Source organism: Physella acuta, unplaced genomic scaffold (genome assembly GCF_028476545.2).
Source record: "Physella acuta isolate Inbredline_101_S28 unplaced genomic scaffold, ASM2847654v3 ptg001807l, whole genome shotgun sequence".
Taxonomy (NCBI): domain Eukaryota; kingdom Metazoa; phylum Mollusca; class Gastropoda; family Physidae; genus Physella; species Physella acuta.
In genome coordinates, this window is record NW_026733317.1 from 7,872 (window position 1) to 24,415 (window position 16,544).

The following is a 16,544-nucleotide window of genomic DNA, read 5'->3' on the forward strand; positions in this document are numbered from 1 at the left end:
TATATTCTTGGTAGGGAAGCCAGCTCTTGTGTTATGTTTATGTCTTCATCTACACCTCTAATGAACATAAACAGATGAGATGTGGAACAGCTGTTCAGCAACTAATCCATTACAATTAAAACATTGCCAAACTTACTTGCATTTGTCGCTATTTGAGTCACGATGTTTTCACCAATGTCTGCAACACGGCGGGCAATGGTATTAGCACACAAAGCTACATTTTCAAATTGTTTTTAATTTTCTGGGCATAGTTTCTCAGCCACCACAAACAAAAATTTATTCCGTGGACAAAAAGATCGCCGCAGGCCGGATGAGAGGACCTCGCTGGCCGCATCTGGCCCGCGGGCCGGAGTTTGGAGACCCATGCACTAGAGCAGGGGTCTCCAAACTACGGCCCGCGGGCCGGATGCGGCCCGCGAGGTCCTCTCATCCGGCCCGCGGAGATCTTTTTGTCCAGGGAAAAAACGTTTGTGGGTGATAGCCGAGGAGCGTTGCCCAGAAAAATCAAAGACATGCCTGGAAAAAACTGGCCCCCGAACTGAACTTTGATAGTCAATGCGGCCCTCGGGCTGAAAAGTTTGGAGACCCCTGCACTAGAGTGAGCGGTAGTTTACTAAGTTTAGTGGCTCTATGAACGTATGGGCAATTCTGACTAGACTAGCACCACTGACCACGCTATCAATACTGGCAATACTGACCACGCTACCAATACTGCCACACTGACCACGCTACCAATACTGCCACACTGACCACGCTATCAACACTACCACACTGACCACGCTATCAACACTACCACACTGACCACGCTACCAATACTGCCACACTGACCACGCTATCAACACTACCACACTGACCACGCTATCAACACTACCACACTGACCACGCTATCAACACTACCACACTGACCACGCTACCAATACTGCCACACTGACCACGCTATCAATACTGCCACACTGACCACGCTATCAATACTGCCACACTGACCACGCTATCAATACTGGCAACACTGACCACGCTATCAACACTACCACACTGACCACGCTATCAATACTACCACACTGACCACGCTATTAACACTACCACACTGACCACGCAATGAACACTACCACACTGACCACGCAATCAACACTACCACACTGACCACGCTATCAACACTACCACACTGACCACGCAATGAACACTACCACACTGACCACGCAATCAACACTACCACACTGACCACGCAATGAACACTACCACACTGACCACGCAATCAACACTACCACACTGACCACGCTACCAATACTGCCACACTGACCACGCTATCAATACTGCCACACTGACCACGCTATCAATACTGGCAACACCGACCACGCTATCAATACTGCCGCACTGACCACGCTATCAGAACTACCACACTGACCACGCTATCAATACTACCGCACTGACTCTTCTGTCAAAACTGACCACACAGACACCACTAGCCACACTGACACCATTAGTTGCATTAACACCACTGACAACATTACGAATTATGAACACAATGACACCACTGACCACACTAACAACAACACTGACCACTGCAAGGCTTTGAGATCCACTACAAAAGACACTCTAAACTAAACCAAACAGTTGGCTGATATTTTGACTGTACGTGGCCATAATGACATCCACCTAGCAGGACAATAAAAGGATAGCATCTAACCCTACTTTAAAACATGGAAGGCAAAACCTCATCTGGTCTATTGAGAAACACTATCAGGAGAGGACTAAATATGGCGGATGTGTGGATTACTCTCAAAGATAATATGTTAATCTCCACAGCCCTGTTGTGAGATCATGGACCTACCCTTTGTCCCTCTGACCTGACGCCTAATAGTGAGGTCATGGACCTACCCTCAGCCCCCCACCCCCCGACCAGACATCCCCACGATGTAAGATAGGTTAATGAACCCAGGTGGTGACCCAGGTGGGTTGTTCGACCCGGGTAGCGGGTTACAGGGCTGGATTAGCTATAGATCACGTGACTGGCACCAAAATAACCCCGGCTACATAGAGTTTTTTCTTAGCAGGAATTTATTAGTCCGTATGTTGCAAGTTAATCAGCTAGCTCAAATGATGCAAATTAACTATAATTAGCTGCAAGAATAAGTAGTGAGTGTAGAGAAAAAAACAACAGAAAGTGGTATAGGCTGTTGTATGTGTTATGTAAAGGAATCTGAACTTTTAAAAATTTACTTGACGTACGGTTAGATGGTGAAGTACCTAGGGTGCTAGGGGTCAGACCAATGAATACAGGGGCAGGGGACAGTCCAATGTAAACAGGGCCAGGGGTCAGTCCAATGAATACAGGGCCAGGGGTCAGTCCAATGAATACAGGGCCAGGGGTCAGTCCAATGTAAACAGGGCCAGGGGTCAGTCCAATGAATACAGGGCCAGGGGTCAGTCCAATGAATACAGGGGCAGGGGTCAGTCCAATGTAAACAGGGGCAGGGGTCAGTCCAATGAATACAGGGCCAGGGGTCAGTCCAATGAATACAGGGGCAGGGGTCAGTCCAATGTAAACAGGGCCAGGGGTCAGTCCAATGAATACAGGGCCAGGGGTCAGTCCAATGAATACAGGGCCAGGGGTCAGTCCAATGTAAACAGGGCCAGGGGTCAGTCCAATGTAAACAGGGCCAGGGGTCAGTCCAATGAATACAGGGGCAGGGGTCAGTCCAATGAATACAGGGCCAGGGGTCAGTCCAATGAATACAGGGGCAGGGGTCAGTCCAATGTAAACAGGGCCAGGGGTCAGTCCAATGTAAACAGGGGCAGGGGTCAGTCCAATGAATACAGGGCCAGGGGTCAGTCCAATGAATACAGGGCCAGGGGTCAGTCCAATGAATACAGGGCCAGGGGTCAGTCCAATGAATACAGGGGCAGGGGTCAGTCCAATGTAAACAGGGCCAGGGGTCAGTCCAATGAATACAGGGCCAGGGGTCAGTCCAATGAATACAGGGCCAGGGGTCAGTCCAATGAATACAGGGGCAGGGGTCAGTCCAATGTAAACAGGGCCAGGGGTCAGTCCAATGAATACAGGGGCAGGGGTCAGTCCAATGAATACAGGGCCAGGGGTCAGTCCAATGAATACAGGGGCAGGGGTCAGTCCAATGTAAACAGGGCCAGGGGTCAGTCCAATGTAAACAGGGGCAGGGGTCAGTCCAATGTAAACAGGGGCAGGGGTCAGTCCAATGAATACAGGGGCAGGGGTCAGACCAATGAATACAGGGCCAGGGGTCAAGCTAATGAAAATAGGCTAGGGATCAGACTAATGAATACAGTACAGGGCTAAGTGTCAGACTAATGAAAATAGGCTAGGGGTCAGACTTATGAACACGGTGTTAGGGGTTAGGGGTCAGACCAATGAATACAGGGCTAGGGGCCAGACAAATTAGTACCAATTTTTCTAAAAAACTTAACTATCGAATTTCTTTTAACTTATAGATCTAGTTGCTAAAAGTGCTTACTTTAGAACGAAGGAATTTACGGAATAAAGAGATGTGACTGATTGGGGATCGTCCATAAATGACGTCCCACTCGTAGGGGGAGGGGGGGGGTCCGTAATTTTGTGACGGTGTGTGATGAGGGGGAGGTGTTCAGTCGTTTTTTCGCGTTTTATAAAACTGTTTTAATAAATTGTAATATGAATTGATTAAAATACTCCATGTTGACAGAGTTCAGACAAGATTTCAGAAAAATATCGATGTTTTACGAAAAATTCAACTGCAATTTTGAGGAAGGTTGTAGGCTAAGGTGTGTTGTCATTTTAGGGGGGGGGGGGTCTGGCTTTTTGTGACAATGTGTAACGGAGGGGGGGGGGAATGTAAAAATCATCAAACAAAGCGTGACGTCCTTTATGGATGACCCCTTGTTCTTATAACTTAAATATCGACTTACAATTTTATTTTTCTTTCATTATATTTACAAAAAAAGTTCAAATACAAACAAGTATAAAAATCTTTAAACCACAAATTTTAAAAGGCATGAAAAATGAGCAAAAAAATCTAAGTTAAATTTTAGACTTGATATTGAAAGCATTGGTTTTTGTGAAATCTCTAACATGTTTTAGCTATCAACGCTTATACGTTTAAATCACAAGTTCCTTGAGTGTGGCGTGCTAGGGGAAGTAACAATGTATTTGTTCTCAGTTAAAACATGACGAAACGAATATTGAATACCGTGTACTGTCTATGTACCATTCTACCTTCAAAGGGAGATAAAAGTTAAAATTGTCTTTGATGAACACTGAGTTTTCCACCTCTCTATCTGTTTCGATATTATAAATAGAAGGATAGGGTCATGGTTTGTAACCTCGTGTGATGTTGGGGAGGGGGGGGGGGGGGGTAGTGAAAACACATTTTCTCACTAATTCTAAGATACTTGCTTTTTTAAATTGTATTAACTTTAAAATACTATAAACATTATAAAACTGTATTTATTTGGGCCAATTTATACATGTTTAACCAAATGTGGGGTCCAATTGAACAATGTTTATGTACACAGTAGAATCAAAATAACTAAAAAAAATAATTAAAATAATAAAATTAGCACTTTCCCAATACAACACTGGCATTGGACTGGACTTTTACCCAGCTTGGTTTTATAGTATTTCTACCTTACTGCTAGCGTACACTTGAAATGATATTTAGGTAGCGTTAAAAATTAAAAAAAAAACCGTGTGAAGGCCCTATACCATTGTAGCCTTCGAAATACATTTTTTGCCATGATGGGACAATGTACAGGAAAGTGCTTGGAAGCAATGAGATGCTACCGGTCTTAACGTTATTTTTGTTTCAGGGGATAGCGCGAACGCAGTCCCCCCTACGAAAAAATTACGCACCCGAGTCACCCACATTTGGGGTGATCGCAGGGGTCAACCCACACGAAGTGCAATGTGCAGGCCTCGCCCTGGGAGGACCTCCTTGCTGATCAAGGTGCCTCCTGTGCCAGGTAAGTATGCTTGAATATAGCGGCCGACTCACCACTTTCAGCGGCCATCGCAAGAACGCTATGGTGTTTTGTTTTCTGAATGGTTCACTTTTTATCAAATCAAATATATCGCTCTTACTAATTGTATTCAGTTTTCTGCAATTATGTAATACATATATTTTGTCAAAATTTGATAAAACGCAAATCCTTTTAAAAGAATTATTACTGCAACATACAGTTCAAATAGTTTTAAATAAACTGGTAGCAAAGGTTGCTTCCCTTTTTCATCGTTTACATTTTTGGTAGCCTCCCTTTAAAACAAGCCGAACACGATGATGTGTAGTGATATTAAGTTGCTCTTATAGTTCCGGTTCATTTGGGATCTGTTTGTGTTGTGTTACGTCATTTTGTTTTTTAGCGCAATTTCCATTCTGGAGAATTGCGTTTATTAACCCGTCATTTCTGGATGTATGAATGAATGAATGAATGTGTGTCCGCAGCTTTAAGTCGTATCTCCTCCTCAACAAAGCAATATCGAGGACTAGTTCCAAAAGCAATTATGTTAAGCAAGTTACGAGGATGAACATAGGCCAAAAAAATTCCGGGTTTCTTTCATGGATTTCCCGGAAAAGCCAAAAAAACTCGAAAAAAATGCAGTTTTTGGCCCATATCTCGGCAACCAGGCCACTTAGCGACTTGAAACATGTACCAATCGATTCCTGCCATAACTTAGAACAATATTGCCGAAGAAAGTTTTCAAAAATATCCTTTCGTTCGGTCACAAAAAAAAATTTTAATTAATTAAAATTTGGACCGAATTAGTAGGCATTTTTTCCAACCACACCACACGCGTCATCACGTTCAATAGCTGCGCCATCGCGTTCCATGGCTGCGCCATCACGTTCAGTAGGCGCGCAATGGTTTTTAGTCATGTAACTCTATTGTAAAAAAAACATGTAAAATACTGAAAAAAATTAATAAAAAACGTTTTAATAACTAACCAATGGTTTTACTAACCCTGCTCTTGATTTACGCTACGACAGAGCTATTTTTAGATAACATAAGGAAATTGCGCTAAAATTGTCACTAGACTTTTTAATTACCTTGTTTTCGTATATAAGCCTCAAACGGGGGATTGTATGCTAGTGGGATTTTTGTCGATGGGGGGGGGGGGGGAGAGAAATGGTGGCGGTTTACCATCTCTAAAGGGTGATAAAGAAGTAAAGAGTTAAAATAAGTCTTTGGTCGTCAGGCAGACGTCAAAGACAGGTCTATACTTGCTAACTTGATGAAGGCAGTTGGTTGAAGTCTTCCTGATAGTGCAGTAGTTTTTAACCTGGGTTCGGTCAAACCTATAGGGTTCGTAGGGTTCGGTTTGTCAATCTCAGGGGCTCGGGGAGGTCAATATACACACAGATTTGCGATTGGATCTTGAATTGTCTGTGTGGACGATAATACTAGCGGCCGCGGCAGAGGACCGTTCTAATGCGACAGCACGACACAGTAATAAAGTGCGCCAGAGCGAGATAATACTTATATGCATCGTGATAATTCTATATCGTAGAACCCTTGGCATCATGAAGCACATACGTCATGAATCGTGTCAGCGCCACCTATCCAGGCACGCGTTGATCCTGTATACACGTGCTGTGACGCACATACTTTTTTTTTCTATATCGTTTCCCAGATGTCTAATTATGAGTGTTGTGATTTTTTATTTTATTTTAATCGCTTCACACAATGTCGAGCAAAAAAAAGGTGATTAAACAAATAGAACTATGTACAATATAGATTCATGTGTATAACGGAACACGATAGGGTCAGCGTTTTAGCTGTATGATGTGCAATGTCAAGTTGAGCATTACTAGTCTAATACATGCAAAATAAGATAACATTCTTTAAGCTGCATGGAGATAAATAATACAAAAACACAACATTCTCTGAATTTTAGGTGAAGTCTTTCTGAACTGTTGTCTGATGAAAGGCAGCAGAAATAGGGCCTTCATTTTTATTATGTTTGTGTGTTTTTGTTTTTGGTGTATGCGGCAGTCGCTACAGACGGGGTTGCATTCACCAACTTGATGGAGGCTGTTGTTTCAAGTCTACCTGCTAGTACAACTGGTCGCGCTACACTACACAATAACAAGAATGAACATGGGAAAAGAAAACTAGAAAACTAAAGCGTACTTTTTAATCATCTCAGCTTTTATTTAGACATCTAGATCTGCTTGAATTGTTTCAACATTTATTAGTTATAATGCAAGTAAAATTTTATTTGTACATTTGTTGTTTTGAGACAGCTAGTTAACGGGGCGAAAAGTAATATTAATAAAGTTAAATTTACACACACACACACACAAACTTTTTAATAACAAGCTTTTAGATAGTTATGCACTAAAAAAAGAGAATAAATTATTTTTTTAAATATATTATAATAATAAACCACTATTTAATTAAATGAAAGAAAAACTTGGGTCGTTTCCTAAATTATATAGTAAGGTATTCAATACATAATATATTCATAAAAACGTTTCTTATTCTCACAAATTAATTAAACATCTAATTAAGTCAAATTTGATGCTACATTGCATTGTCATCGGATCTTGACTCACGTGCCAAGTTTGAAAGAAAAAGGTCCGTCACTAGTAGTCTTAATTTCGCTCGACTGTTTCGACCCATGACGAAGCACTAAGAAAGTTAAATAAAACATTATTTATTATGCATTGAATACTTTTATTAAAATTCAAGAAACGACCCCCCCCCCACTCCGATTATTTTTAGTTACTTAGTGTTTCGCATTATTATAGCTTATAAGTTACATTAAAAACGTGTTATTAAAACGTTTATCTATATACTACTAAAAGTCAAGTTTGTTTACATGTTTGAATATTTTTGTTTGTTTGTTTGTTTGTTTTTTTGTTTGGCTGATTGACTATCTCGCATGGTTGCACTCATCATGGAGAGCTGTAAAATAGTATGTAGGTAGAGATCTCGCATGGTTGCACTCATCATGGAGAGCTGTAAAATAGTATGTAGGTAGAGAAAATTTTTTGTTTTAAGACAGACTGTTAATCACACATTTATTTAAAGACGTTAATTAATTTATTGATTTATTCATACGCAGAGTAACCCTATTTTTTTTACACTCGGCGGGACCGTGACGTCACAGTTTTTTGTTTACTCTTTAGTACAATAAAATGGCGGCGTCTATCGAAGAAAATTGTGTTCCCATTCAAAAGTTTAACGCGTTCTAAATCTAATTTTCTGTCGGCCATAACTTTAACAATACGTCCGTTTGCTGTATTTATTACGTTCCAACACTTATATCAATTTTCAACTGTCTTTTTTCATTTAGTTTTACAATAAATTTTTCTAGATCTAAAGATCAGCTGTCGAAAGAAAGTTATGAATCTAGCGTAGATTCTAGATCTAGCCTAGATCTAGGTCACTAGACTCAATGTAAATTCTAGATCTAGACTTAATGTAAATTCTACATCTAGAATCTATTTCAGGCCTTAATACATCTAGAATCTATTTCAGGCCTTAATTATTTTATATAAATCTTTGTTTGGCTAATTTAAGATAAAATTTAATTTGAAAGTTACTACTACTAGACTTAGATCTAGATCTATGCGCGTAAATCAAGTTGCATAAGGAGACTCAAAGTATGGTATAAAAATTCGTTTGTGACGTCACGAGTAAATAGCTAAGTTGGTAGCGTAGTCCGCTCTCATGCGGGTGGCACAGGTTCTAGACCAATATGTCAATGATATTTTTTTTTCAAATATTTTTTTTTTTTTTAGATGTGAATGATAAAGTTGCCTATCTGAACTTGGCAGGATACAGGGCAGGTGAAGTAGAGTTCATCTGTTTCTTTGTCCTAAGCATATGAAAGGATAGTGTGGTCAGAGACATGCTCGGCTGGAATCGTTTTTTAAACGATAAAAACATGTTGACTGAGACTTGGCGGGACACTGGGCAGGTGAAGTAGAGTTGAGTAGGTCACATGTGACGTCAGTATATGAAGGGATAGTCCGAAATCGGTGTTTTCGGTGTTTTTAATAGATAAAAAACATATTTTTGAATGTGGGGTCTGTTTTTTGTGACGATAAGTGACACTGCAGTAGCGTAGCGAGGAGGGGGGGGGGGCGGGAGGGGGAGGGGAGGCGGGGGAAGGGGAGGCGGGGGAAGGGGGGGGCGGGCGGGGGACATATGTTGGGGCGCCAAATAGGTTTGGAAAAATAAATTGAAAGGTTGAGGGGGTTCAAATCGAAAGTTTGAGTGGGGGGGGGGGGAGGGTGCACATCAAAAGTTTGAGGGGGGGGGGGTTGAAAATCGAAATCTTGGGGGGGGGGGGGGGGGTTAAAATCGAAAAGTTTGTCCCAGGGCGCCGGGAAGGGTCGCTATGCCTCTGAGTGACAGACGTGATGTTTTTTGATGGAATGACCCCCGAAACCCACAGTTATCCAACGGATGACGGGTATTCTAGTTTATTTTTAAAATTTAAATACTTTTTATTGATCATGTTTCTAAACGACAATTTAAAAAAAAACATTAAATAACAGTTTAAAATTAATTTTTTAAGTGTCGTCTTATCCTGAAATAAGTGAGATTTTTAACGATAACAATAAAACCATTTTTTTGCAGTCTACAATATTTTGTGTATGATTCTAGACTATATTCCCAGTTCATGTTCGGCAAACTCAGACTAGGCCCCTACCCTATGCGTAGGCTCAAAATATAAATCTGAACCACAGACCACGTGACATTAATCAATGATATGCCAGGTGGAATGTAATATGTTGTAAGAATATTTTACAAAATATAACTTAATTAGGCTATTTTTATGTAATTAATTTATCATAAAATAATTATAAGTAACCCAAGTATTTAATTATTTGTAACATATTCAAAGATTTTAGTTCTTGCGACGAAATAGTATTTTGACTTAAATTCTGAACAACATAAATGTCCTGGTATATGAAGTAACTTCCTTTTCCGCTGTAGGTTCAGCACCATGAAGGCTAAAGGAGAGGTTCGGATTGAAAAAAAATATATTTATTATACAAAATACATGTTAATAATTTAGATATGTTGTTAAATTAATGTGTGTTTTTAATGGCAACTCTTTTAGTTGCCCTGTTTCCATTTTAGTTGAGTTGTACTCACATTTTTAACAGCTCACATTGCGACTTTTTTCCCCCACGTTGTTCTCGCATGCTGCGCAGGGGCATTAATGCATTTTTTACGCATGCAACCGCGTCTATAGACAGCATAAAATAGCCGCGTTTGCATCATCATCGGTTATTATAACGATAAAATATACGTAAAATCATTTTCCAAGGTTTATCTAGATTTTCGAAACTTGTAACGATAGATGGCTTTCTCTAATTCTATTTCATACAGAAATAAAGTAGATTTTCTCACTAAATCGATTTCTAGAATTTACCCAATTCTAAATTTAAACATGACCACTGAATGATAGACATCCATATTTAATCCATTAGGCACTAATTTTGAAGTTTTTAGTTCGTTTTAAACAAAATTAGGGCCTAGGCCTAATTAATTTAATATTTGTCACTCACTACCATGGACAACACACCTCTCCATGACAACTCTTCGGGTGTGGGGAAATTGCGAGACGCGAAAAGCGAAATGGCGAGGCGGGAAAATGCGAGAAGGGCGCGAAAACGGTCGGTCACGTGACATTTTTGTCTCGCATTTTACCACAACCCGATACTTACGCTGGGTGGTGTTGAAATGCGAAGATTTCTGCGAAAAATTTACCGCACCCGATTTTCAGTGGTATTTGGTCCAGACTTCAAAGACGTTTCGTTTACATTGTTAAAACTTCCGATTTTTCCGTCGCTAGACATACTGATGATTTGTCAACTCCCCTCATCTTTTGTGTCGACTTAGAATACCACCTTGTTCGAAACCGACGGAAATACCGCCGACGATAGATCAACTTCTGTCTTTTGTGTGGAACGCCGAGGCCGCCTGATTTACCGTCTTTGAAGATCGCCGTGCCCGGATCCGCTGCCGCCGCAAACATATTTTCTATTCTTGCATAGAAATTTTGTATTATAGCCGCCGCCTACGATTTTTTTCTAGCTTTTTCTACCATATAAATCTAAGCACAAGGAAATGCCTACATCATTTGGATACAACAAAATAAAATGACGTCACCGATATTATCAGTTGCTCGTGCTATATCGTAAGCTATGGGCCTACTTCAAATATTTTTAAAACCAAGTTGAACTTATCTGAATTTTTTGGTTTTGGTGGTGGTGTTATTTGGGGGTCTTCCATAAATGACGTCACACTCGTAAGGGGGGGGGTCTGTAATTTTATGACGATGTGTGTTGAGGGGGAGGAGGGGGGGGGGTTAGATGTAAAGTCACACTATAAAAAAGCAATGTTAGAAAAAGAATTTTAGACGTTTTTTCGCGTTTTAGAAAACTGTTTTAATACATTGTAATAGGAATTGATTAAAATACTCTATTTTGACATACATTAGACAAGATTTTGGGAAAATATCGATGTTTTAAAAAAACTCAACTGCTGGTGACAACAATGAGCAAGACATTGCCAAAATTACAGAAATGATAAAAAATACAAATTATAAAAAACGGAAAACAGATGTTGAGCGTGCGGATGATGATGATGATGAGAACATGGGTGCCAGTTTAGTTTGTGGGATGAACGAGGAGGTCAACTGTGATGAGAATGTGAAATGTTGTGAATGTGGATTGGAAGAAGTAGCAAAAGAAAAATGTATAAATGCGAGTCTAATGAACTGGGTTGGGTGTACTATGTGTGAAAGATGGTGTCACGAGGCGTGTTTGAGGACTGTTTCAGAAGATTTTGTTTGTAAATTTTGTTTGTAATTAAAATTACTTAATAAAAAAATAAATTGCACTTTTTAGAATTGTTTATACTTTTACACTTTTTGCAAGTACAAAAATCCATAAATATATGTTGCAAAATATCTCTCCTGCTGACAAGATTATACCAATTCACAATGACACAGCTCACGTTTGTATAAACATGAGCGGGCTAGATTTTTAAATTAATGCCGACTGAGACGGGATTTTCCTCTCGCTAACAAGAGCGGGCGATGACAGTAGCACAGCAACGATGTTAGGATTTTTAAATAGATAGATCTAGATATAGATCTATCTATCTTCTTAGTATCTAGATAAAAAATAACAACATACAACACTCGTGTTAAAGGGTATGGCTAAATGCTTGTTTATTTAAAAAAAAATTAAATATATAAAGATGGAAAAAAAAGAAAAACACTTTTTTCGCAAAAAGTGTCTCGCTATTTACCCTTAATTCCGCAGGTATGTCTCGCATTACCTTCTCGCATTTTCCCGCCTCGCCATTTCGCTTTTCGCGTCTCGCAATTTCCCCACACCCCAACTCTTCTTACGTTTGAAGCTAAAGAAAACCACAAATCTGGTTACTTTTTAAGTGGCCATGCACCCAGATTTCCTCACTAGTGATCACCAAATAGCGGTCACGTGGTTTAAAAAGAATAAATTTGGTTGTCATTCAAAAGCCATCGTTTATTAAAAAAAAGTGGTTAGCGATAGGCCCTAAGCCTATTTGTTTGATTTCTTTTTCGAAGTGTCTACTCCGTAGAAGATTTTTCTACCCAACGTCTCCACTTAGTCGGCAAAAGATAGTTCTGCGCAGTTGGCTAGGGCTAGAGTTAGGGATAGGATTATGGTTGGTGTTAGGGTTCTGCGGTTGTAAACACACGCATGCGCAGTACCATCGAAAACATCGCCGCTAAGGCAAGTCGTAGTTTCTCTCCATTGCGCATGCGTATCTTATTCCGGCTAGAATCTGCCTTTCTTTTTACATAGACTGATAAACCTAAGAGATCTAGTTCTGCAGACTTCATTTCATTTTTGTACTCTTCAGGTTGATATTTAAAAAGTTCTAGTATTTTTAATGAAACCAACTTTTAAATTTAGCCTTCATTTTCCAACGCAAATTTTGAAATGCTTTTCTAGCTTATATAGCCTTGCCATCTAGGCTATAGTTTGTTGTTATAGCGTGAAAACCCTGCCATTTTGCTCGTGGTAAACATTTTTAATAGTAATTTGTAGAAGGTCACTGGAGTTCGGCGGAAAAATCGTCGGAAGTCATACGTCCGGTCCGGACGCCATTTTGTTGTTAGCAACCGACCACGCGAGTAATACTAAAATAAAGGCCTATTTTAATTTTTTGTCACTTAATTATTTTTCAATTTAGGCCTACTTTGCAAAATTTACATTCTAGATTCTGGAGCTTGACAATTGACACTGGAACTACTTTTTTTTCTTTTTAATAACTCCTGTCAGATATTATTGCTTTTAAAAAATTATATTTTACCTACTCCGCTGCCAAGGATCCATTTCAAGTTGGCCCGAGTAAAACATTGAACTACATGAATACATGCTCAAACTGAATAAGCATAGGCCTATGGGTAAAAAAACAGTCGTGTTATAGCAAGAAGTGTGCAAAAACCTTCACTCGTCACATGAGTGGTAGGGTTGGGGGAAAAGTTCGAGGACTGCAAACATTCCATGACAATTTGCTTATATCATGCTGATTTACAATGAAGTAGACTGTAATCTGTACATTATGTGTAAGTCCCACAGCTGCAAACCTAGTGAAGTTTGATTAATCTGATATTCTGTGAATTTAACTGCACCAAAACTTATTTTTGTGTCAACTTTTCTAATTGTCCGCTTGAGTATTATCTTGTTTGAAATCACTTCAAATGCCGCCTTTACAATTTCTACTGAAATTTTTGAGTTGCATGGTTGATGTATTTTCACATAAAATATTTTGTTAAATGCAGTCTTCTATAAGGCTAACTAGAATGCATTGTAATAAAAGCAGAGATTTTATTCCAGTGTCAAATAAGTCCCTATAAAAAAGGTGTTTTGTTACTGGAAGTAAACTAAAATGTACACATTGTTTGCTAATGTCAGTACTTACCCCAACTGTATTCCTACATGTCTAACACTGATTTCTAAGCAAAAACTAGTTACAACTATTACAGGCCTATTATACATAGGCCTATCTGCTTTTAGTATTTAGAGTGAAGTGGGGTATTGAGAACTTAGGGTTACCAGGTGTTAGTCAGTAGGCCACGAAGATCTCAATAAAAAAAATGACAATATTTAGAAAGTGTAAACAACTGTTCTTAGATCACAAACAAGCAGGGAATACTTTTTTTTTTTTTTTTACAAAGGATATTTTTGTTAGTATTAAGAATATAATTCAAATGCATGCCATTTTATGGAAAGTGAACAGCCCTTTGTTGCAGTCAACTAGCTGTTACTCTATGATGGCTGCCAATTTACTGCATATTATTCTGGTTGATTTTTCCTTAGTGTCATGTCCTGTAGGCTAGACTACTTTTCCTTAAGTGGCACTAAAATAATTTGCCCATTAAAGTACTCATCTTAAGATTTTTAGCAACCATGTAGTTTAGTCACCCTTTGCTGGTAAAATTTGCTAGCATGTTTAAACTGTCTATTTTAGACATAATTTTATCTCTTTCTTTAAATTTTTCAGTTACAAGAGTACAAGGTGATAGGCCGCGGCCTTCCATCTGAAAAGAACAGGACACCGTCCCTGTATCAGATGAGAATCTTTGCCCCAGATAAAGCTGTGGCAAAAAGTAGATTCTGGTACTTTTTGAGTCAGTTGAGAAAGTTAAAGAAAGCCACTGGTGAAATTGTCAGCTGTAGCAGGGTAAGTGCCTTCTGGTTTTTCTTTAATTTGGTTTGTTTGTGTAGTAACATACCAGGCCATTTACTGTATTTTCAATTTTATGGCAGATTATGGAGAAGAAACCATTAAAGATCAAGAACTTCGGAATCTGGCTACGCTACAACTCTCGTAGTGGCACACATAACATGTACAGAGAGTACCGTGATTTGACCTGTGGCAAAGCTGTAACTCAATGCTGTGAGTTTAAGTTCTTTCTTTGATATTATTGCCCAGAACTGAAACATTATGGAGCTATATTCCTTATTTGTTCATAATCTGTGCAATATTAAAAATTCGGCCAGTCGCCTTCGTTCTTTTTTTCTTAAAGTCTGAAGTGAATCTGGTTGATACATTTTTTTTGTAAGATATTTTTGTCGAAAATTCCTGTTTAATGTGCCCTTGCTCCATTTCAGACCGTGATATGGGAGCACGTCACAGAGCCAGGGCCCACTCTATTCACATTATTAAGGTTGAGGAAATAGCTGCTAACAAATGCAGAAGACCAAGTACAAAGCAGTTCCATGTAAGCATTGGTTTCATCTGTGGGGTTTATAAACTTCTTTTATGCCCTTATTATGGCTTTTAATATTTTGTTGATTTTCTATTCTAGGATCACAAGATCAAGTTCCCCTTGACTAGCAGGGTTCACAGGAAACTGCATGCACCTCGTTTTACTGCCAGCAGGCCACACACCACTTTTTAATTCTGGTTAATAAAAGGCACTGTAATATTTGTGTTATCTGCCTTGTTGTTTTACTTAACTCATGTTTTCTTGCAAAAGTTTGTTGCACATGTACTCATGTATTGTTGTAACAAGTCAATAGTTGAATTGTTGTAAGCAATGTTCCCTCTAAGGCACGGGTTCCCAACCTGGGGGTCGCGACCCCCCTGGGGGTCGCGAAGGTCTTTCTGGGGGGTTGCCAACTGGTATACTAAACCTTAGTAATTTGAAACAAAACATAATTTTTAGAAGAATTTTTGAAATTCGGCTTCATTAACATCACTGGAAATGTACTAGAGAAGAAACAAAGTTCTTTCGTCGGTAAGAAGCTAGTTGCAAACGCCAGAGACTTGATCGAACAGGAAGTTTTCACCAGCATTAGTGCAAGCATCAAATGAAGTCGCGATACAAAATGCCAAGCGAAAAAAAAAAATAAAAAAAATAGGAGGAAATCTCATCAAACGCTGCGTGTACGTAAATGTTAAATAACACATTTTTTTATTGAAATTAAGCTTTCACCATTGTCTGCTTTTCAAGTTGATAAATCAACAGACGTGAGTTCGTGTTCGCAGTTGCTGGTCTGTGTCTATATTCATGCGGATGATACCAAAGATAAAAGAGTTGCTCTTTTGTGAAGATAGCATGGAGAAAATACATATCTTTTTTGAAACTGGATGATTAAAATGGGTTAGAACGGCTGTGGGGGTTTGTACGGATGGTGCGCCACCTATGTTTAGCTCAAAATCGTGCTTTCAGAAAACAGAAAAGATTTAGCTCCCTAACCACTGCCCTAACCAATCGACATCAAGAGACCATTGCTAGTATAAGTCGTAAATTATATAAAATCTGGAGCCTTCAAAGAACTGAAGCTTCAGGGAAAATGAACGAATATTATAACTTTCCATGATAATCTCGGGGCATTTTTATCAAAGCTGCAAAATCTGTAAAGAAAACAAATCTTGGGAATATTGTGAATCTGAGAAACTCTGTGGTGTGGTAGATGAATCTGATTGTGAGATAATTAAAATTTTGAAAGAAGCGATTTATGGGCATCTTGAAACTCTTGAAAACGAACTGCATCGCTATTTCTCTG

At 39.3% G+C, this 16,544-nt stretch overlaps 1 protein-coding gene and 1 non-coding gene across 2 annotated transcripts; one reads left to right on the top strand and one right to left on the bottom strand.

The window, feature by feature from the left end:
- Positions 1–4,815: 4,815 nt before the first annotated feature.
- Positions 4,816–4,979, bottom strand: LOC131930586 (U1 spliceosomal RNA). The gene has a single exon (XR_009384138.1). It is a non-coding gene; the product is annotated as a U1 spliceosomal RNA (small nuclear RNA).
- Positions 4,980–9,913: 4,934 nt separating this feature from the next.
- LOC131930577 (large ribosomal subunit protein eL20) lies at positions 9,914–15,462 on the top strand. The gene is made up of 5 exons (XM_059287117.1): positions 9,914–9,985; positions 14,533–14,712; positions 14,799–14,928; positions 15,144–15,253; positions 15,341–15,462. The coding sequence occupies exons 1-5, from the start codon at positions 9,968–9,970 to the stop codon at positions 15,431–15,433; spliced, it is 531 nt and encodes a 176-aa protein (XP_059143100.1). The 5' UTR covers positions 9,914–9,967; the 3' UTR covers positions 15,434–15,462.
- The last annotated feature ends 1,082 nt before the right edge of the window (positions 15,463–16,544 follow it).